The sequence below is a fragment of the Dreissena polymorpha genome, chromosome 3 (assembly GCF_020536995.1).
Source record: "Dreissena polymorpha isolate Duluth1 chromosome 3, UMN_Dpol_1.0, whole genome shotgun sequence".
In the NCBI taxonomy this organism is placed as follows: domain Eukaryota; kingdom Metazoa; phylum Mollusca; class Bivalvia; order Myida; family Dreissenidae; genus Dreissena; species Dreissena polymorpha.
The window spans coordinates 143649522-143673733 of NC_068357.1; the positions used below are offsets into that span (position 1 = coordinate 143649522).

Sequence of the window (24212 nt, forward strand, 5' to 3'; positions counted from 1 at the left end):
GATTTTATAAATCTTGGTCATAATATTTATTTTTGTAAGCAAATTTTGATGTTTGGTAAGGGGGGTCAACTCAAAATATAGGTAACCAGGTCAAATCTTACAAAAACAAAAACACTCCATACGCCAGTGGTTTGGTTCAATAATGATGAAACTTGACCAGGATGTTTGTCTGGACAATATCTAGGAAAAGTTTGACATTTGGTAAAGATTGAGTAAACCGACTCCTCTCAGGTGAGCGAACTAGGGCCATCTTGGCCCTCTTGTTAAATAAAGTTGCCAAAGTTTTCACATTTCATACGAAATGCATCTGAAGTGCTTATTATTGCCACACATTTTTTGCCACTTCTAATGTGCAAATTTACATTTGATATATATGAATGTCTTGTTGCTTACTACTGGAAACTTACACCTGTGGGTTGTTTCAAAATTTTAGTGAGAACCGCTGGAAGAAGCGTGGTATCACTGTTGTTCCAACAAAATATGGGATTTCATACACGGCTCTACATCTTAATCAGGTAAAATGAGTTGTTTGGTTAAATATTTCAGTGAGAACAGCTGGAAGAAACGTGGTATTACTGTTGTTCAAACCAAATATGGAATTTCATACATGGGTATTTATTAGTCCCATACCGGTTTTACCGGAGGGGACTTATGGTTTTGTCTCCGTCAGTCCGTCCGTCACACTTTTCTGGATCCTTCGATTACTTTAAAAGTTCTTAATATTTTTTCATGAAACTTGAAATATGGATAGATGGCAATATGGACATTATGCACGTCATTTCATTTTGTTCCTACATCATAAATTCTGGTTGCTATGGCAACAAATAGACTAGAAATACTGCTGAAAATGATGTTTTTTCTGGATCCTGCGATAACTTTGAAAGTTCTTAATATTTTTTCATGAAACTTGAAACATGGATAGATGGCAATATGGACATTATGCACGTCATTTCGTTCCTAAGTCACGTCATTTTTTTTCATGAAACTTGAAATATTCTGACAATGTTGGAATTTCTGACAATGGTGGAGCAGGTAGGGGACTTTTATTGCTTGGCAATAGTCTTGTTTAAATCAGGTAAAATACATGTATGGTATCAACCAAATATGGAATTTCATACGTGGGTATTTATTTATATCTGGTAAAATAAATGAATGGTATCACTGTTGTTCTAACCAAATATGGAATTTCATACATGGATATTTATTTAAATCAGGTAAAATAATTGTATGGGTTTTTTATGTCCCCCACTATAGTAGTGGGGGACATATTGTTTTTGCCCTGTCTGTTGGTCTGTTGGTTTGTTGGTCTGTTTGCGCAAACTTTAACATTTTGCAATAACTTTTGCTATATTGAAGATAGCAACTTGAAAGGTCAAGGTCAAGGTCATCCTTCAAGGTCAGAGGTCAAATATATGTGGCCCAAATTGCTTATTTTATAAATACTTTTGCAATATTGAAGATAGCAACTTGATATTTGGCATGCATGTGCATCTCATGGAGCTTCACATTTTGAGTGGTGAAAGGTCAAGGTCAAGGTCATCCTTCAAGGTTAGAGGTCAAATATATGTGGCTCAAATCGCTTATTTTATGAATACTTTTGCAATATTGAAGATAGCAACTTGATATTTGGCATGCATGTGTATCTCATGGAGCTGCACATTTTGAGTGGTGAAAGGTCAAGGTCAAGGTCATCCTTCACAAGGTCAAGGTCATCCTTCAAGGTCAAACATCATATAGGGGGACATTGTGTTTCACAAACACATCTTGTTGTCTCATGAAGTTATTATCATTTTTGTGTCCATTTTGGCTCTCTGTCTGTACTTCAAGGTTAACTGTTTTTTGCCATCTACTCCAGCACCTGGATTCTTGCACAGTTGTTGCTTATCCATCTGTGTTAAATTTTGACATTGACCTTGACCTATATGTTCTAATGGACTTCTACCGGTAGTTAAATATCAGTCACAAATAATCCGGTCGCCAGCCGATGTATCCGATCTTCAGGCATTGGGAAGACTGGACACGTCGGAGCCATTTGCCATCCAATGAGTGACACAGTTAAACTAGATTTTAGCATTTGTCCAGCCCATGTTGACAACATTTCTTGCTACATCACTTTGATACTTGTGTTGTGTATTACCATATTTTTCACTAATTCACTCATATGACCCAAACATACTTTTACCTTGACCTATTTTTGCCAGTGATGAAAACCAAAATGTAAACAAATGAATCAAATTTGTATCATTTCTCTGCATAGCCAGAGGTTTTCATCATATTAAATATAAAATATTTATAGAATATTTGTTGATTTCTGTACAGAATTATATTATCAATCCAGTGATTGGTCACACAATACATATTTTCATTAATTTGTTTAAGTTTGTATTTAATATAACCACAAACTGAAATGACGAATGATCAATTTTTATCATTTCACCCAAGCTCAAGTGGTAATCAGGTGGCCTTTCTCAGTTATTCTTCACATATTCACCTCATAGCATGATACACTTGTATATTTCATATATCTTGTCTTTATCCACTGGTCAGACACAAGTCCATGTATGTTAATATGAGCTTCGTTCTGAAAAAAAACCTGGAATTAATGCATGTGCGTAAAATGCCATTCCAGATTACCCTGTGCTATGTGCACAGGCTAATCAGGGACAACACTTCAGGCTTAAACTGAATTTTCATTTAGAAGAGACTTACTTAAAACAAAAAATACCATGAAATCTGGAAGTGTAGTTCCTTATTAGCCTGTGTGGACTGCACAGGCTAGCTTGGGACAACACTTTATGCACATGCATTAAGCAGTTTTCCCAGAACAAGTCTCATATGTGCCTGTATTTCCCAGGCTGGAGCGCTGGTGCACATCTACCAGGACGGGTCCGTGTTGCTGACCCACGGGGGCGTAGAGATGGGACAGGGGCTCCACACCAAGATGATCCAGGTATACAGGCTTTCAATACATTCAAGGGTCAGTGGTGTAATGGATAATATAGGTTCGCTCTGGGAAAACAGAGCTAAATACGTGTTTGAAAGTATTGTACCAGATGAGCCTGTGCTTATCAGGGACAACACTTTATGCCTGTATGCTATTTTATGTTAAAAGGAAACCACTTCTTAGAAAAAATCCAGTCTCGTCTCTGATTAGCCTTTGCGGACTAAACTTTACGCACAATCCCCATTTTTCCTAAGTGAGGATCATATAATGTCTGCCATAGGATTGTTCAAAATAATAACCTAATCTAATAATAATCTAATAACCCAAAGAGCAAAGGTCTAACAAGTTAAGTTACTACTGAAATAAGAGCTTCAGGAAAAAGATGTTATTTGCAAGATACCAGGATCCTGTCTAATCAAAGATCTTACCTTAAGCTTTAGCTGAAACTATTACTGCATTTTAAGGGTAAGAAAACAAGAGTTGATAGGCAACACTGACCAAGGTCCTGTCTTGTCGTAAAATTTAAGGCAAGCTTAGGTTTAGAACTTGTTGTTGGTAAGACCTTTGCTCACAGTTCGTGTCAATTCTTTAGGTGGCAAGCAGGGCTCTGAAGATCCCAGCAGAGAAGATTCACATCAGTGAGACGGCAACCAATACTGTGCCCAACACGTCACCCACAGCGGCCAGCGCTAGCTCCGATCTCAATGGAATGGCTATTGTCGTGAGCTCCTTTACTAAACTTGTTGTAAATTGGAGGATAAATTGGAATTATGAAGGATGTCCCTTTGTTGGTCTGTATGGACCAACTTGTCCATTTGTTGGTCTGTATGGACCAACTTGTCCAACAAATTATTACGGTTACTTTGGCTTACAATATTTAAACTTGTACGCATCATGCCATATGATATAAAGTTGTGCATTTGCAGTTTTTAGTTCAACTTTTTTCAACATTAGTACAGCTATAAAATGTTATTACATCAGAAATTTGTGAGTAATCATTAATAAACTTAGCAAAGCAAGGTAGATATGAAAGATGTTGGTAATAACCAGTTTTGGGCATAATTGCTTTCTATTGTTCTTGTATAAAAAATGGATGGCTACCCTTGTTAACTGCCAGGAGCAGTGCATAATACTTTAGCCAGAATGCATCAGCCATTTAGGACTTGATTTGATCAATTGGTCCGTAATTTTTGGATATTTTGTAAGTCTGTTTTACAAAAAGGAGATTACATTCAGCTCACTTTTTTCATTGTGGATTAGAAAATGCATAACCTATTTAGTAAAGCTACAAAACATACAGATTTGATGAAAACTGTGTGCAAGATAATAACAATAAATGACATTTTTGTTGTTACATTTATTAACAAAAAATAACTTACAAAAGGACTTAAAGACTTGTGACTGTGCCTGATTGCTGATTTAGAACTATTAATCAATGATGGAAGGAATGTAAAAATGAGCTGTAATTCACTGTGCTAGAATGCGTGCCAGATGTTACTGGAGCGGTTGGAGCCGGTCATGCAAGAGAATCCAAAAGGATCATGGGAAGACTGGGTGAAAGCTGCATACTTCAAGAGGATCAGTCTCTCCACCACGGGATTCTACAAGTAAGCTGTAGTATCTCTTGTTACTCATAGTAGTGTGTTTACAACACTGGATTCTACAAGTAAGCTGCAGTATTTCTGTCACTTATAGTAGTGCGTTTACAGCAATGGATTCTACAAGTAGGCTGTAGTATTTCTGTCTCTTATAGCAGTGTGTTAGCAGCACTGGATTTTACAAATAATACATATTAATTCTGTCTTTTATAGCAGTGGGTTTACAGCACTGGATTCTACAAGTAAGCAGCAGTATTTTTTTCACTTTTAGCAGTGTGTGTAAAGCACTAGATTCTACAAGTAAGCTGCAGTATATCTGTCACTTATAGCAGTGTATTTATAGCTCTGGATTCTACAAGTAGACCATAATATTTCTGTCACTTGTAGCAGTGTGTTTACAGCACTGATTCTACAAGTAAGCCGCAGTATTTCTGTACCTTATTGCAGTGTGTTTACAGCACTGGATTCTACAAGTAAGCAATAGTATATCTTTCTCTTATAGCATTGTGTTTACAGCACTGGATTCTACAAGTAAGCCATGGTATTTCTGTCACTTATAGCAATGTGTTTATATCACTGGATTCTACAAGTAAGCTACAGTATTTGTGTCACTTATAGTAGTGTGTTGACAGCTCTGGATTCTACAAGTAAGCAATAGTATTTCTGTCACTTAAAGCAGTGTGTTTACAGCACTGGATTCTACAAAAAAGCCGCAGTATATCTGTCCCTTATAGCAGTGTGTTTACAACAGTGGATTCTACAATTTAGCCACAGCATTTCTGTCACTTATAGCGGTGTGCTTTCAGCACTGATTGCCACAAGTATGTCATAGTATTTCTGTCACTTTTAGCAGCGTGTTTACAGCACTGGATTCTACAAGTAAGCTGCAGTATTTCTGTCACTTATAGCAGTGTGTATATCACTAGATTCTACAAGTAAGGCATAGTTTTTCTGTCACTTATAGCAATGTGTTAACAGAACTAGATTTGACAAGTAAGCCATAGTATTAAATGTCACTTATAGCAGTGTGTTAACAGCACTGGATTTTACATGTAAGTCTTAGTATATCTGTCACTTATAGCAGTGTGTTTTAAGCACTGGATTCTGCAACTAAGCAATAGTATTGCTGTCACTTATAGCATTACGTTGACAGCACTGGATTCTACAAGTAAGCCATAGTATTTCTTAACTTATAGCAGTGTGTATACAACACTGGATTCTGTAAGTAAGACATAGTATTTCTGTCATTTATAGCAGTGTGTTAACAGCACTGGATTCTACAAGAAAGCAATAGTATTTCTGTCACTTATAGCAGTGTGTTTATAGCACTGGATTCTACAAGAAAGCAATAGTATTTCTGTCACTTATAGCACTATGTTTACAGTACTGGATTCTACAAGTAAGCTATAGTATTTTTGTCACTTATAGCAGTATGTTAACTGTGTATACAGAACTTGATACTACAAGTTAGCCGGAGTATCTCTTGTCACTTATAGCAGTGTGTTTACAGCACTGGATTTTACAAGTAAGCAATAGTATTTCTGCCACTTATAGCAGTGTGTTAACAGCACTGGATTCTACAAGTAAGCAATAATATTTCTGTCACTTATAGCAGTGTGTTTACAGCGCTGGATTTTACAAGTAAGCCATAGTATTTCTGTCACTTATAGCAGTGTGTTAACAGCACTGGATTCTGCAACTGAGCTGTAGTAGTTTTGTCACTTGTAGAAGTTTGTTTACAGCACTGGATTTCACAAGTAAGCAACAGTATTTCTGTCACTTATAGCAGTGTGTTTACAGCACTGGATTCTACAAGTAAGCAATAGTATATCTGACACTTATAACAGTGTGTTTACAGCACTGGATTATGTAAGAAATCTGTAGTATATTTGTCACTTATAGCATTGTGTTTATCAACAATAAGCTCATGATTGCTATTATCAAGTTAAGTACCATTTACAGTCCACTCTCGTTATCTCGAAGTTGGCGGGAACAAGAAAAAATATCGAGATAACGAGAGTTTGAGATATCCGATGAGGCGTTTTCAAAGAAAAAATGAGACGAAAATTTACCTTTTTTTTTACATCTTAATACCTGCTAAGTGATCTAACTAAAGCCGTCAATGCGTGACATACTACTCTCTTCCTGATATATACGCGTTTTACGAGGCACGATTAATTTTGCTATTTAAATGCTTAAAATGATGTTTTAAGTATTACAGAATTGCATGAACACATGCAGTTATAATTTTTCTAAACTGTGGAGTAAACGACGGTGTATATACGCAAAAATATAACTCAATGCATTTTGGAATGTTGTTTGTAAAAACAATTAGTCTTTCGGCCTTTCGGCAGGCTTTGTATTAATTGCAGTTAATTGATGTTAAAGTGACACTTAAAGTTACAGGCCTTAATCAAGTGTGAATGGCTAACGACATTACACACGTGTGATCATTGATGCAATTAACGGATCAATTTCCTACCGCACAGTATCGGGAGCAGCCGGGCGAAGCGGGACGGTGAAGTATCAAAGAAAATGTTTCTCACCTTTTGCCGACACTGGAAAAGTTATTCGCACTTCGAGATTAACCACAGTAAATACATGTTAAATCGGGACTCGGGACAAAATTTTATATCGACATATCGAACTATTTGACAAAACGAAAATCGAGATAAGCGATGTTTATTTGTATAGATAAAGAAGGAAAAAAAATGGGACATTGAGCTTACTTCGACATATCGAGAATATCGAGATATCCGATGTCGAGATAACGAGAGTGGACTGTACTTATTATCCCCGCCGAAAAAAAATTCGGAGGGAATATAGTAATTGATCCTGTCCGTCTGTCCGTCTGTGCGCCTGTCCGAAACTTTGTCCAGAGGATAACTCTAAATCTATTCAATAGTTTACTTAAAACTTAGAATATAAACAAATGGCAACCAGGAGAAGTGCAGTGACCAAGAACCATAACTCTATCTACCTTAGGTTTTAAATTATATCCCCTTTTACATAATTTCATAGTAAATTTTTGTCCCGAGCATAACTCTAAATCTACTGAAGGGATTTACTTGAAACTTAAAATATAAACAGATTGCAAGTAGGAGAAGTGCAGTGACCAAGAACCATAACTCTATTCACCTTAGTTTTTGAATTATCTCCCCTTTTATATAATTTCTTAATAATTTTTTGTCCGGAGCATAACTCTAAATCTACTGAAGGGATTTACTTTTTAAATGTAAACAGATGGCAAGTAGGAGAAGTGCAATGACTAAGAACCACAACTCTATCTACCTAAGTTTTTTAATTATCTCCCTTTATTTAATTTCAAAGTAAATTTCTGTCTGGAGACTAACTCTTAATCTACTGAAGGGATTTACTTGAAACTTGAAATATAAACAGATGGCAAGTAGGATAAGTGCAGTGACTAAGAACCATAACTCTATCTACCTTTGTTTTTGAATTATCTCCCTTAATTAATTTCAAAGTAAATTTTTGTCCAGAGCATAACTCTAAATCTACTGAAGGGATTTACTTGAAACTAGAAATATAAACAAATGGCAACTAGGAGAAGTGCAGTGAACATAAACCATAATTCTTTCGGCCGTAGTTTTTGAATTATCTCCCATTATTATTTGTTTATTGTTTTATGTATTTATAACTTAAACTTATATTTAGTTCAATTTCATAGTAAATAATTTAGCTTTTCAATTTTAATATCTCCCTTTATCTAATTTTACAATTATATTTTAATTTGAACATTGAAGCCTTAATGTAAAATGAATAGATGAGTTTAAGGAAAAATACATTGCTCAAGAACAGTAACTGTTTATAGTCTTCTTTTTTAATTACCTCCCTTTTTTCATTTCCATATATTTAATTCTCTACAGCATAACTCCAACACTTTATAATTAATTGATCCTTGAAATAATAAAACTAGTAGATGACACAGGTGCCATGTTTTACAAATATTATTCTACTCTCTAAAACAAATGTTGTCATACAAGCAAACACATTTTGGAGGGGATTTGGCACTACTGTGACAAGCTCTTGTTCTGTTTTCATCTATATGGGCCGTGCTCTGTGGAAAGGGAGTTTAATGTAATTGTTTTACCAGATTAACCTGTGCAGTCTACACAGGTTAATAAGGATTATTTAATAGCATTCATATTAAGCTGACATATTCTGCCCACAGGACACCAGGTATTGGGTTCGACTTCAAGACGGGGACTGGCAAGCCGTTTAACTACTTCTCGAATGGAGCTGCCTGCTCTGAGGTTGAGATAGACTGCCTTACAGGGGACCATCTGGTAAGGGGATCAGTGAGATACATTCTATTTGGAATTTCTTTCACACTCATAGATATGATGGTGTCTTGAAACACCTTTTTCTTCTTAATCACCTTTTTTTAAATAAAATTATGAAACATCATTTATCGATCGCTGCTTTTTGAGGAAAAGATGAAATGAGTTGTCCTTGGTAGAGCCTATGCCTTTACATCTTCTCCATTACACTCACAGGTTCCTGCCATACCCTTATGGGACTTCATGGGGCCATGATCATTCTTGATTATCTTTAACACGAAGTGTCATATGTACTTAAACTGTTTTTTTTTATAATATACTTATTTGCATTATATTATTTAATTATTGTTAATGCCTTTATTTGAGTATTATTTATTGCTTTGCAGGTTTTGCGGACAGACATAGTGATGGACGTTGGTACAAGCTTGAACCCTGCCATTGATATTGGTCAGATAGAAGGAGCATTTATGCAGGTATCTACATCAATAGAATGATCAAAATAGCAAACCAAGAATTGAAATGACAAATCATCACCATGGGGAAGGTCCCAAAAGACACCAAGTACGGATTTTTTGTATGAGACTGAATGGATGGTGTCACTTTGGACTGACTTTTTGTAAACAAGCTTGAATTCAATAGATTAAGAATCATACTCATTACTTCATTGCAGTTTGGATTTATTTATAAGTAGAATTTCCAAATTTGTACTCTAATGATCTTTGACAAATTATGTTCTTTCAATATGTTTTGCTTTATTTACTTCTTACCAAACAAAATGCTTTAATAAATATTCAAAATGACATGCTGTTGATTGTAAAGAGATGAGCTATTACATGAATTATGTTGACATAAGTTTTACTCATAATGTTATCAAACATTAAGTTATGCAATTTAAATGAAAATTTTATAAAGTCTGGTATGCAGTTTTGGACCTCTAATAATTTGACCTATTTCTTTGACATTTTACATCCATTTATTTTCTTTTGTGAACACACCAATCACAACAAATTAAATTACGTCTGTTGATTTTGTTTCATTCACACACTAGTCTCAACATGTTAAACCAATCAATCATTGAGACGTTTCGGTTGCTAGGGTTACGGCCTCATGATGATGGAGCAGGTCAAGACCTCACCCAGTGGCATGATGTTTACACGGGGCCCGGGAAACTACAAGATTCCGGGCTTCGGGGACATACCTGTCGAGTTCAACGTCACACTGCTCAAGGGAAGTGTCAACGAGAGGGCAGTGTACTCATCCAAAGTACTTAGCTTTTATACTGTTTCCTCCCTTTAGCAGCAATACGTGTTTGTTATCCCCCGCCATAGGGGAAGGGATATTGTTTTGGCGTTGTCCGTTCGTCCTTCCGTCTTTCCGTCGGTCTTGAGCCATATCTTGGAAGTGCTTTGGCGGATTTCATTGAAACTTGGTATGAGTATATATATAGATCAGAGGATGATGCACGCCAAATGGCATTGTACACCATCTGTTAATAACGGAGTTATGGCCCTTTGTATCTTGAAAAAATGATTTTTTGTGTGTCAAATATAACACTTTTGTGTCCAGAAGCATATTGGCGGTGGATATTAATTCAACGAATTTGCTTGTTATTATGTGGTTTTGCCGTGTCTTGAATGAGGTGATATCAGGGTTGACATAGTTTATTTTATTTACATGTGCTATACGTTGTAGCCGGCATATATACTCCTTTGAAATGCATATTTTGTTATCTAGTGCTGACTCTAGTCTCAGGGCACTATGAATGGTTAGAAATCTTATAATGCTATCTGTCTTTGAAATATGATACTTTTTGGACATATTTGAGAATCCTTCATTTGATAAATAAATATGTTTTCAAGAAATGGCATTGATATGTAAGTAGTCCAAAAAGCTCTGTGATTATAAGCAACACTTACATCTTATATTTCAACTCTTTCAGGGATTATGTTTATTTTAGTCACCCTGTCAATGAGTCAGTCTGCATACAAATTCAAACTACAAATGTTTCGCCATCATAAAGTGCAAATGTGCCAGGCACTTTGTTAACCATCAGGGATCCACACATGCTTGAGTTATTTAACCTCAAGTGTAGCTGACAAAGTTTTTCCGGGGTATAAGTCTCGTTTGAGATAAAGCTAGATAGTATTGTTTGGTCTTTTTGTTCACAGGCAATAGGCGAGCCTCCACTGTTCCTGTCGGCGTCAGTGTTCTTTGCTGTTAAGGAGGCAATAATGGCAGCCAGGGAGGATGCTGGTCACCATGGCAACTTCAGACTGGACAGCCCGGCAACTCCTGAATGTATACGAATGGCCTGTGAGGACCAGTTTACACAGCATGTAGGTGTTTTACTTGGCAACATTAAGGGTTTGGCATTAAACTGTCACATCTGATACAACATTTTCACTCAAATACAATGGTTTTGCTAGCAGCCCTTGCTATGTATACTGAATAAAAAACAAGAATTTTTATCTAGCTTGAAATTAGATGATATTTTTATTGCGTTATTTGTATGCCCCCACCAAGTGGTAGGTATTAACTATTGCATTTGTCCATCTCTCAGTACATCTTTCTGAACTTACATCAAATCACAAATATTGTGTTGTCCACGCCTCTTTACCTTCTGCATCGATCTTACTGATTTTTAATGCGGCTGCAATCAATCTGGCAGAATTACGGCAAATTGTAATATTTATTTCTACAAGAAGTAAGTACCGGTATATAACGCTTTTGTCAGTCTGTCTGTCCATCAGTCTGTCACACACTTCTTGGTTGTATATCTCAGAAAATATATCAGATTTCAACGATAAACTTCATTGGTGTATAGATTTAAACGAGTAGTGCTGCACAAAATAAACATTAACCTACACATTCATGAATAAGAGTTATTGCGCTTTGTTGTTTGCTGTAACTTTTCATGGCTTTATCTTAGAAATGCTAGATATGATAAAAGATTTGAACATGAAACTTCATGAATGTATAGATATGAATGAGGAGAAGTGCCATGCACAATACAAGAAACATAACCCTAAATTTTGTTTAATGAGAATCATTGCTTTTTGTTGTTTGTCATTCTGCTCCTTAAACACAATTTAGGGGGGGGGGGTATACATTTAACAAATTTGCTGGTTGATTTTGGTGTTAGTCTGTCATCTTTATTAGACTGGTGGAAATATCCAGTGGATTCATCTTCGTCCAAACACTTGCTGTGGGGGCATCAGTGTCGGTGACTGGTGTTTGTTGTCAATGTTGTTTTTATGCTCCCCAAAATTTTTAGGGGGAGCTTATAGTCGTCGCTTTGTCTGTCCGTGTGTGTTTCAGTCCGTGCACAATTTTTGTCTGGGCTATTTCTCAGCAATAAATGACTGGAATTCAATTAAACTTTATGTGAAGCTTCACTACCAAGAGGAGATGTGCATATTATCAGCCGGTTCTGGTCGGATGATTTTTCACAGAATTATGGCCCTTTGAAATTTTCTATAAACTGTACATATAGTGCAATTTTTGTCCCCCCAACTACTGACTGGAATTCAATGAAGCTTTTTGGGAAGCTTAACTACCTTGAGGAGATGCGCATGTTATTTGTGGGTTCTGGTTACCGGTAGGTGATTTATTGAGAGAGTTATGGCCATTTGAAATTTTTATGTTGCTTAACCATCCATCTTATTATTTTGTACAAAGTTATGCCCCCAAGACCTTTCCTTTTACCTGAATATATAGTGCAATATTGAAACAAAAAACCTTTGGGGAGCATCAGCCGTCTCCGACGGTTTCTTGTTTTACAGTGTAATGAAAAAACCACTTTTGGAAAGAATTAAGATTTTACAAAAAGTCAGATGTATTTATGTGTACTTCTCTTGTGTAATCTTGACAGTTAGACATGTGCATGCTTTACATATGAAGTATTTATTTTTTCATTACTTTACATTTAATGAAATAAAAATATGATATCTGTTAAACACTGTAAAGCCATAATAAAACTGAGATTACATACAAGTTAAAAAAATTGTTTTGTTTATTTATGTTCAATAATGTGAAATTGTAATGTTGTCTCACAGTGTATTTCCTACTTTACTACTGAATGATTTAAAGAAAAAATAAATTAAAATTACTATTGTAATTTCAGTTTCCAAAGCCAGCTGAAGGGACTTACCAGCCATGGTTTGTTGACCTCTAATGTAGAAAGCAGATTCTAAAAAAATAAAAAATAAAGGGCTAATTATGTTTCATAAAAAGAAATCAATATTGTTCGTGAAAAGTATGAGCTTTATAATCAAATTTTTTGAACTTGCTCATACAAAAATCAGGAACATAAAATTGTGTGTCACCAGTATTCCCAAATGTGTACTTCTATCAGATTTTCGTGTTTATACATTTGTTTTGATGTTTTCATGGCTGTGATATTAATAGTTTCTGTTACCGAAAATAAGTTGTGTAATCCCAAGTAAATAGATTTTGCATACGATTTTGTTTTCAGAACTTAAAAATATTACAGTGGTGCTCTTTTTAGTCGAACATTATTTTTTTTGCGAGATGTATATATGTGTCATCCGGTGTGTAATTTTTGATGTGATTATTCAAAATACCAAAGGCTTATCGTAGTGCGATGGTTGTTTTTAAATGTTTTCTTTGTTTTCAAATTAATTTTTCTTGTTGATCAATCATTTTATCGTTTTTAGCTCCACTGGCCAAAGGCCAGCGGGGCTTATGTCATGGTCCTGTGTCCGTCGTGTGTGCGTCAGTGCGTCCGTGCGTTAACTTTTTCTTTGAACATCTTCTTCTCCTAAACTACTGGTCCAATTCTGATAAAATTTCTCAGGAATGTTCATGTGGTGAACCTCTTTCAAATTTGTTCAAATTATGCCCCTGGGATCAAATTTGACCCTGCCCCTGGGGGTCAAAAAATTGAAAATTTGCTTATATAAGGCCTATTTTGTGCAAACTTTATAAATCTTCTTGTCCATAACCATTGGGCCTTAGGGCTACCAAATTTAGTATGTAGTGACATCTTATAGTCCTCAGTACCAATTTTGTTCAAATTATGCCCCTGGGGTCAAATTTGACCCTGCCCCGGGGGGTCAAAAAATTGAAAATTTGCTTATATAAGGCCTATTTTGTGCAAACTTTAAAAATCTTCTTGTCTATAACCACTGGGCCTAGGGCTACCAAGTTTGGTATGTAGTGACATTGTATAGTCCTCTACCAGGTTTGTTCAAATTATGCCCCTGGGGTTAAATTTGACCCTGCCCCGAGGGGTCAACAAATTGAAAATTTTCTTATATAAGGCCTATTTTGTGAAAACTTTCAAAATCTTTTTGTCCATAAGCATTGGGCCTAGGGCTACCAAATTTGCTATGTAGTGACATCTTATAGTCCTCTACCAAGTTTGTTCAAATTATGCCCCTGGGGTTAAATTTGACCCTGCCCCGGGGGTTAAAAAATTGAAAATTTGCTTATATAAGGCCTATTTTGTGCAAACTTTAAAAATCTTCTTGTCCATAACCATTGGGCCTAGGGCTACCAAATTTGCTATGTAGTGACATCTTATAGTCCTCTACCAAGTTTGTTCAAATTATGCCCCTGGGGTCAAATTTGACCCTGCCCCGGGGGGATAAAAAATTGAAAATTTGCTTATATAAGGCCTATTTTGTGCAAACTTTAAAAATCTTCTTGTCCATAACCATTGGGCCTAGGGCTACCAAATTTGCTATGTAGTGACATCTTATAGTCCTCTACCAAGTTTGTTCAAATTATGCCCCTGGGGTCAAATTAGACCCTGCCCCAGGGGGTTAAAAAATTGAAAATTTGCTTATATAAGGCCTTTTTTGTGCAAACTTTAAAAATCTTCTTGTCCATAACCATTGGGCCTAGGGCTACCAAATTTGCTATGTAGTGACTTCTTATAGTCCTCTACCAAGTTTGTTCAAATTATGCCCCTGGGGTCAAATTTGACCCTGCCCCAGGGGGTCAAATAATAGAAAATTTGCTTATATAAGGCCTATTTTGTGAAAACTTTAAAAATCTTTACGTCCATAACCATTGGGCCAATGGCTACCAAATTTGGTATGTAGTGACATCTAATAGTCCTCTACCAAGTTTGTACAAATTATGCCCCTGGGGTCAAATTTGACCCTGCCCTGGGGGGTCAAAATATCGAAAATTTGCTTTTATAAGGCCTAATTTGTGTAAACTCTTAAAATCTTCTTGTCCATAACCGTATGGCATAGGGCTACCAAATTTGGTATGTAATGACATCTTTTAGTCCTCTACCAAGTTTGTTCAAATTAAGCCCCTGGGATCAAATTTCACCGTTCCCCAGGGGTCACATAATTGAACATATGCTTTTATTTGGCCCATTTTGTGCAAACTATAAAAATCTTCTTGTCCATAACCATTGGGCCTATTTCTACCAAATTCGGTAGGTAGTGACATATAATAGTTCTCTACTTAGTTTGTTCAAATTATGCCCCTGGGAACAAATGTGACCTTGCCCCAGGTGTCACAAAAATGAACATATGCTTAAATAAGGCCTATTGTGTGCAAACTTTAAAAATCTTCTTGTTCTTAATATAGAGCCTAGTGCTGCTAAATTTGGAATGTAGTGATATCTAATAGTCCTCTAAGAAATTTGTTCAAATTATTCCCCTGGGCTCAAATTTGACCCGGCCCCGGGGTCACAAAACTGAACATATGACGTTTACCAGTGGAGATTACTACGGCCGTTTGGCTGTGACCAACAACAACATCAACATCTCGTAAACATGAGATAAAACCCTGTCATTTAGTGCCATTTTAGGTCAGATGGTGACTGCTTACAAAGGCATTGAAGTAAGAACATGTGTTATGAATGTTTTTCTTACAAACTGAAAAAAGTCGGGTTTTATTTAAATATGTCGAAAGTGACCATATATCCGGATGAAAATATTTTGGATGACATGTTAATTTCATGTCTTTTTTGTAGTGTTTAAACCAGTTTAATAATATATTATTGATTTTAAAAACACAACGTCCATGAACATAATTATTTCAAGAAAAGTCAATATATGATACTGCACGGTAAACTCAAACTTTGTATCCAAGAGAAGGTGTTGAAATTAATAAAGTGCAATGTTCTTAACATCGTATACGCTGCTTTTTAATAACTAATGATTCATTGTTCCATTTGTGAATCGTGACTCATGAATTGTGGATATGATTGTCAATTGCTCAACAATCCATATATATTTCTGACCATTTTATAATTTTCTTAATATAAGTTATGAATTTATCTTAGAAGTAAAATGTATTACTTAATTAAATACATTTATAAATATAAAGAAAAAATCTTTAGATTATCATAATATTCTCAGTCCTGTTGGTCTTAGGGATGTGTGGGTTGATGAGCAATTTCTCCTTTTATCACAATTATTTCTACCTTACCGGATCATTTCCTTCATATTCCATTTTAATTTAATTGACGTCTGCAACCTCTTTCAAATTGGGAAAGTCCAAAATGTGTCGTTTGGTAAAGGGTTAAGGCATTTTGATTCCTATGGGTTTTGTGAATCTGTTTCAAATCAAATGCGTTGATTTGATCTTCAGCATCTAAAAATATGTGAAATAGACAGAACGACAATATCTTTTGGAGAGATAAATGTACCTACGTTATAAGCAAAGGACCTGTGCAACAATTCCCGGGCTTTTAAGTATGTTTAGTTAACACGGTAGTAACTTTTTCCATATATAAAAATGCTCACCCTTCCAACTGTACACGCAATGGGACGAGGGATAAAAAGAGAAAGTTACATGCTTGAGTACATTTCAACCCATGCGCATTGCACGTTTTTTTTGCAAAGAAAAAACAGTGGAGCGATACAGGGCCATCATGGCCCTCTTGTTGTTTTTATGTTATCTGTAAGATCTTTATGGAACATATGCATTTCAAGGTGCAGAATTGATATGCTTTATTTATGTAAAATGTTCTACTCATTTATTGATTTATTGATGTGTTCAGCTATGTGGAATTTATTTATCGCAAGCATTTCTACTTTTTTATAAGAAATTTTCATGCAAACCAAAGACCTTTTAAATAGGCCATTTTTGTACATTAAAAAAACAAGTTTGATGATTATTTTTTCTGGCACTGTATACTTCCAATTTGTTTAAATGTATTATGGTTGTATATATTTTCAGTTGATAATATTTTTTAGTATAACTATGTTACAGTATTATAATTTTAAGCTCACCTGAGCCCAATGTACTCATGTTGAGCTTGTTTGATTGCTTTTTGTCGACCGTCATGCATTTTGCAGCGTCAACATTTGCCGTGTTAACACTATAGAGGCCACATTTATTGTCCAATCTTCATGAAATTTTGCCAGAAGATTCCTCGCAACGGTATCTTAGACGAGTTAAAAAATGGTTACGGTTGCTTGAAAAACATGGCCGCCAGGCCAGGGCATTTTTCCTAATATGGCTATAGAAAAACCTTGTTTACACTCTAGAGGCCACATTTATTGTCTGATCTTCATGAAACTTAATCAGAAAATTTGTTCAAATGATATCTTGGACGAGTTTGAAAATGATAACGGTTGGTTGAAAAACATTGCCCCCAGGGGGCAGGGCATTTTTCCTTGTATGGCTATAGTAAAACATTGTTAACACTCTAGAGATCACATTTATTGTCGGACCATCATGGAACTTGGTCAGAAGATTTGTCCCAATTATATCTTGGATGAGTTCGAAAATGGTTCTAGTTGGTTGAAAAACATGTCCGACAGGGGGCGGGACATTTTTCCTTTTATTGCTATATATGGCTCTAGTAAAATGCTATATATGGCTCTAGTAAAACCTTGTTAACACTATTGAAGCCACATTAATCATCCAATCTTCATGAAACTTAGTCACAAGATTTGTCCCAATGATATCTTGGAAGAGTTCAAAATGGTTCCTGTGGGTTGAAAAACAATTGGGCTCACCTGAGTACAATTTGCTCATGGTGAGCTTTTGTGATCGCCTTTTGTCTGTTGTGCGTCGTGCGGCATCAACATTGGCCTTGTTGACACTCTAGAGGCAACATTTATTGTCCAATCTTCATGAAATTTGGTCAGAAGATTGGTCTAAATGATATCTTGGATGGGTTCCAAAATGGTTACGTTTGCTTGAAAAACATGGCTGCCAAGGGGCAGGGAAGTTTTCCTTATATGGCTTTATATGGCGATAGTAAAACCTTGTTAACACTCTAGAAGCCACATTTATTATCTGATCTTCATGAAACTTGGTCAGAAGATTCCCAATAATATCTTGGACGAGTTCGAAAATGATGCCAGTTGGTTGAAAAATATGGCCGCCAGGGTGCCTTATATGGCTATAGTAAAAACTTGTTAACACTCTAAAAGTCGCATTCATTGTCCAATCTTCACGAAACTTGGTCAGAACATTTGTTCTAATGATATCTTGAACGAGTTCGAAAATGGTTCAGGTTTCTTAAAAAACATGGCCTCAACGGGGCGGGCATTTTTCCTTATATGGCTATATATTACTTTAGTAAAATCTTGACTCTAGAGATCACATTTATTGTCTGATCTTAATAAAACTTGGTCAGAAGATTTTTCCCAATGATATCTTTGACGAGTTTAAAAATAGTGCTGGTTGGTTAAAAAAATGGCCACCAGGGGGGCGGGGCATTTTTCCATATATGGCTATAGTAAAAACTTGTTAACATTCTAAAAGTCAAATTTATTGTCCAATAAATTTATCTTCATAACACTTGGTCAGAACATTTGTTTTAATGCTATCTTGGATCAGTTAAAAAATAGTTCCTGTCTGTTTAAACACATAGCTGCCAGTGTTCGGGGAATTTTCCTAATATTGCTATAGTAAAACCTTATTAGCACTCTAAAAGTTACATTTATTGTTCACTCTGCATGAAACCTGGTCAGAACATCTGTTCTAATGATATCTTGGGGCTGCACTTAGCAGGTCAGTTACTTTGTATCAGAGGTAAACGACTTTGGGCCTTTCAGTCTCTCTTGTTTTGTTTCTGATTAAAAAAGAGTCCGCTTCATTCATTCCATGTTTAAATGTTGTGATATGGTTCTTAATGCAGTTTATGTATATACACATATAATTATATACCATATTGAGCTTTGACTTAAAGGCCCTATAATGGTGACAATCCGTAATTATTTACCGATTTTTTATGCTCCCCCAAATAAAGTTTCGGCGGAGCATATAGTTGCCAGTTTGTCCTTCCTTCCTTACTTCCTTACTTCCGTCACACTTTTGTTACAGTTTCTCATAGCACCTTCAATACTTAACCGATCTCTTTCATATTTGGCATGTAGGTACCTTGCATGGACCTCTACCTTATGATGAGGTTTGAGGTCACTGGGGTCAAGGTCAAGGTCACTGAGGCTAATAATATATTTTTCCGTCACTCTTTTGTTTAAGGTGGCTATTAACACATAGATTGCAAAGCGCATCATCGGGGAGCATACATCAGTTTCACTGATATTCTTGTTAAATATTGTTTTCATATTTTATTTATAAAGTTTATCAAAAAACAATATATATATATATGATATTTGACATTACCATAAACAATGAGCAATACAACTTGTTTTGAGCTCAAAATACAGTTTCCTCAAAGTCAATTGTGTTTACAAACAATCAGTTTATTTACATCGCTGTTTATTCGGGAAAGTGAAAGCGAAAGTGACTCAGGTAACCAAAAATATATCGTTGATTTTCAACGCTTTCCGGTATCACTCACAAGTAGGTCTCTTCTAAATGGTTAAAACGTTTGTAGTGATCTAATAAGTTACTTTCTGCTGGCAAAAAGTTGTTTTAAATAGAATAAAAATTGAATTATCTTTCGGCTATTTTTAGCATACGTCACCTCTTTGAGGTTATACATCACGTTAGTTGCAAAGTTGTAAACATTTCTTCCAATTATGAAACGGGTATATCTTCCATAATTCTTGACAACGTTGCACATAAGCTGTGTTATTAGCATTTTTTATGCAAGAGTAACTGAAATCTGGTAACAATTAGACCAGTTTATATGCATGATAATTGGATTTGTCAACTTTATAGGGCCTTTAAGACTGTACCCCTAAAAAATGTCGGTTTTGTCCAACATTTTCTCAATATTGGATCACATTGACATAGCGAAGATCCACAGCAAAAGCTCAGTAGGAGATTTTTAGAACCACTTGTGTAAGTGGCAGTAATTATGTGAAATAATTAAACCTGTGGCTCGTATGTTTTCAAAATAATCATGTTTCAGTGACATGCATTCTTGGCTTTATATCAAATTGTGCATCATATTGTCAAACATGATATCTAAGTGTGAATAACATGTGAAGTAGGTAGAGTGCTTCCATTATCTCATCTTTTTGCTTTATATATCAACCATGTGTTATATTGTGTGGAATCCAATGTGGACAATCATGTCTTGAGACCACATTTTATGTAACCGTAGTGTTATCTTATATATTGCTTGGTATTAAGTATGTAAATTTATTGTTAAGTGTTTTTATATCTGTTTGAGCATACCTGGGTATACATGTCTTTATTTTGGAAATTCACATTTTTGGGTAAGTCAGCAAGGGTTTAGAAGTCATCATGGTCTGTGATATTTTTAATTGACTTATGTGGTAATTATAAATAATTACTAGTTTTAAACCTTTATTTAATCTAAAATTCAAGTATATGCATTTGCATGTGCAAACAATATGTTTGTTGTGGCGTAGTGAATATGATGACTGCCTATCAACTGGGTGGTCACAAGTTAGATACCCGCTATGGGAGCAGTCTTTAAATCTCCCCCATAGACACTTAGTATTTGATCCAGTTCCAGGAAACGGACATGATAGTGTTTCAAATAAGCCTTAGTATTTCTATGCAATGGAGCTAAAATAAATAGGTTTTAAATTAAATTGCAGGTAAATAATTTATAATATGGGTATTAATATAGTTTTGCATCAGTAGCAAAATCCTGCACTATTTTTTTTATAAACATCAACATTGTTTCTGATTCAAGGTAATTCTGTCTAATATTGGTCGAAGATCCCATTAAAGAGTATGTGTATTTTAAAATGGAAGTCTGTTTTCCACAATGTGAAATTAATAATATTTTAAGAAATGTAGCCTTTTGACATGTAAACTGTTTGCCACTAAATTGAATAACATATGCGGATTCTATTTAATCAGATGAATTCCAATATATTTTATTCTATGCTTTTTGTGGTAAATATGGAGATAAAAAATATCTGATCTAAAAAAGAGAAAATTCAGTGTTTTAAACTTGTATAATAATTACAGTGAAAATAACTGCTAATTTCCTCTTTTTCACTGTGAACTGACGTCGTTTTTTTGATGTCATAATGTCATTATTTCAGCAAAAAAGGTCTTTATACATATCTGGTAACATTATGCAAGTATTTAATGTTTTGACTTTTATGGTACTATTTGGATACCCCACGTTCATATTCAACAGAAGCAGAACTATTACATGTACATTTTTATTGTCAAACACATTTTGTTATTCATAATTCAAACATCTATGCAAATGAGTGTGCACTGAATTTTTTCTCTATTGATGGTTGTTTTTTGTTTGCTGTGTATTTTAAGTTTCATTTGGTTAATTTATTATAGATGGATTATATAATGGTGTATGCAGGGCTTAAAAGAATTTCATTGTTAGAATAGAAAACATTATTAACCATGTAATCATACTCATTTAACCAGGCAATATTTTTCTTGCTAGTGTTATAGTTTTTTTTCTAGTATTTAAATGATATGGAATTAAAGAAAGGTTGTTCATAACGATAACGAGTTATTGCTTCTTGTACTTTTTCCAGTGAAATTATGTGAAAGCTTTTATACAGGATTCATTATGTTGCTGGGTGTTTAGTTCACCTGAGAATGAAGTGCTCAAGATAAGATATGTAGATAATCATTTGTTCAACGTATGGTGTTCTTTGTAAATGTTCAGCTAGTTATTGTTATAGTGGCAACATTTTTCATCATATATTGCTGAAATGTTGTCAAAATGTTTAATCTGTACAACAGCTAGAACTATTTTTATCTGTGGTGTGTGCGTCTAAAAATTAGATCACATGGTTACCTCTTTAGAGGCCCCATTATGACTCAATCTTGTGAAAACAAGAACAAATCTAATTCCTAAGCATCCACAATCTGCATATCTACATCCCCATGTGAAATCTTAGAAATTCCGTCGAACGACCCTAGAGGCTTTATGTTTGACTTAAGCAGAATGTTTATCTTTACAAGATACCAAGGTCTAGTTCGAATTTGTGTCATATACGTCCAAAAAATAGTTAACAATATTAAATCATAGAAAAACCTTGCTCCTCTCTGAAGGCCAGATTTATGACTTATTATTGATGAAACTTGATCAGACTGTTTATATTGACAGTATGAAGGCCATGTTTGAATCTGGGTCAAGTGGGGCCATTAATAAGATCCACATGTCGAGTCCTTAACAACTGGCGTCCTTGAAATTGTGTAAGCGTTTATGGGAAATCATGGCTCACATGTTTTATTTCATATCTTACAATTATAAATTATGAAAACAATTTATGCAGATAATGAAGGCTGACACGAGATTGATGTAACCAGGACCCGTGTACTCAAGAAACATCATGGAAATAACATTAGGCAATGTATTCAAGTCATAGTACATAGACTACATAATTTTGAATAAAGGTTTGACATATGCTAAATGTGTGTTTGTGTTTCATTGCTGTGTTTATGTCGTGACCTCTTTAAGAGCCCAAGTGTTTTCAAAATGTTTTGACATTGTCCTCGCTATTATAATTATATTATATACTATATATTATAGACAATTCCAATTATTGTAATTTTTCTAGTAGTAGTATTATGCGGTTAACAAAAACGAAACAACATGAACAAGTACTTTAACAGGGGGCAGAATCAACGGGGCTTTGAAGGGTTTACACACGGGCTGGACAGAATGTACGCACACCGGTAAGAACTTTATTTTTGCAAATATCTCAAGCTATGGAAATACATTTGCAAAAATCTTAAGTGCATAAAAACAGTTTTTATTGCAGTTTGTGCCGATATCTTAAGGTATAAGAGTCAATCATTTAATACGTCTGAAATCGGTGACAAAATTTCACGTTGCGTGAAGCATATTACCATGCAATACACATAACATTTTTTTTAAAGAACACAGACTTATCAAAAAAAAATATTCTGATGTATTTTGAATGCCATAAGCAGCATAAAAATCTGTCGTTTATGCACTAGTTGAAATTCTTAAGAAAAATTGTTTTAAAAAGTAATTTGAAAAAATACACCACTTACCGGTGTGTTTACATCCATTAACGTTTAAATGGAGACCCCACAAAGTCACGTGATCCTGCACCCTGTTAATTTACCATAATAATAGTCATTATGAGGTCGAAAACGGTCGATTTAATTATAAAAAGTCCATAAAATTACATCGAAAATCCGTATGAAGTGGATGATCAGTACACATTTAACCAAATATTTTTTTATAAAGTACCGGTACTGACAAAAGTGTCAACTATTCGAATTAAAAGATCAATACGTCTGTACATGTTACATGTTGAATTTGAAGTTTAATGACGTATTTAAGGAAATTCACATGATTTAAGAGTCCGATACTGTAAAAAGATACAAGTATCAAAGAGTCCATTTACAATACAATGTGTTGAAACAGGAAATGCACAATGCAAAAGGCAATCTGATGTTCTTGTTAGATTTTGGAATGAGCTGAAAGGAGAAGTTAGTACAATGTTCCTGAAAAGCATCATCTTCGGACATGCTAAAGGCGGAATGGTCAGCAATGCCTTGTTTGAGACAATGGTTGAAAAGAGTATGAACTGCCAATTGAGCAGCTTGCAGCTTTGTGCAGTGGTGGGCCGAGTGTAAATAAAACCATATTGATAAACATCAGAAATCATTGGAGTTACCAAGACTAACTTCATTTCTGCCATGCACACTACATAAAGTGCACAATGCATTTAGAAAAGGCCTTGGTGCATATAGAGATAATGCAGAACACCTGGCCATTGATATCTTTCAGTGGTTTAAGTCCTATATCAGCCATCGAGACGACTACCGGTATGTATTGGCATTGGAAGACCTGGGACTGTATGAAGAAATGTTTGTCCACCACGTTCATGATGTTAGCTGACACTTATACTAGCTCTTTAACACAGGCTCTCGGCATAAGCTACTACCCGCCCATGACAAAAAAGTTCTACCCTCCCATGACAAAAAAGTTCGTCGAAATTTTTATTGTATTTATATATATAACAAGGTATGCGACTTAGACCCTTGAATTGCTAATTTCGGCATATCAGCCAATTTCCG

The 24212-nt window shown here is 35.2% G+C and overlaps 1 protein-coding gene across 10 annotated transcripts in view; it reads left to right on the forward strand.

Moving 5' to 3' along the window:
- Positions 1–24212, forward strand: part of LOC127871794 (xanthine dehydrogenase/oxidase-like) — a 69925-nt gene that overhangs the window by 40022 nt on the left and 5691 nt on the right. For 9 of the 10 annotated variants that reach the window (XR_008045553.1, XR_008045554.1, XR_008045555.1 and 6 more), the window contains 9 exons: positions 434–515; positions 2855–2950; positions 3537–3665; positions 4424–4551; positions 8735–8849; positions 9230–9316; positions 9939–10106; positions 11012–11179; positions 12967–20332. Coding sequence is in view for 1 of the 10 variants with exons in the window: in XM_052414992.1 (XP_052270952.1) it covers positions 434–515; positions 2855–2950; positions 3537–3665; positions 4424–4551; positions 8735–8849; positions 9230–9316; positions 9939–10106; positions 11012–11179; positions 12967–13017 (1024 nt within the window). In the remaining 9 variants the exon portion in view is untranslated. Of the gene's footprint in view, positions 1–433; positions 516–2854; positions 2951–3536; positions 3666–4423; positions 4552–8734; positions 8850–9229; positions 9317–9938; positions 10107–11011; positions 11180–12966; positions 22571–24212 lie in introns of those variants that run through there. The other variant, XM_052414992.1, reaches the window with a different exon arrangement.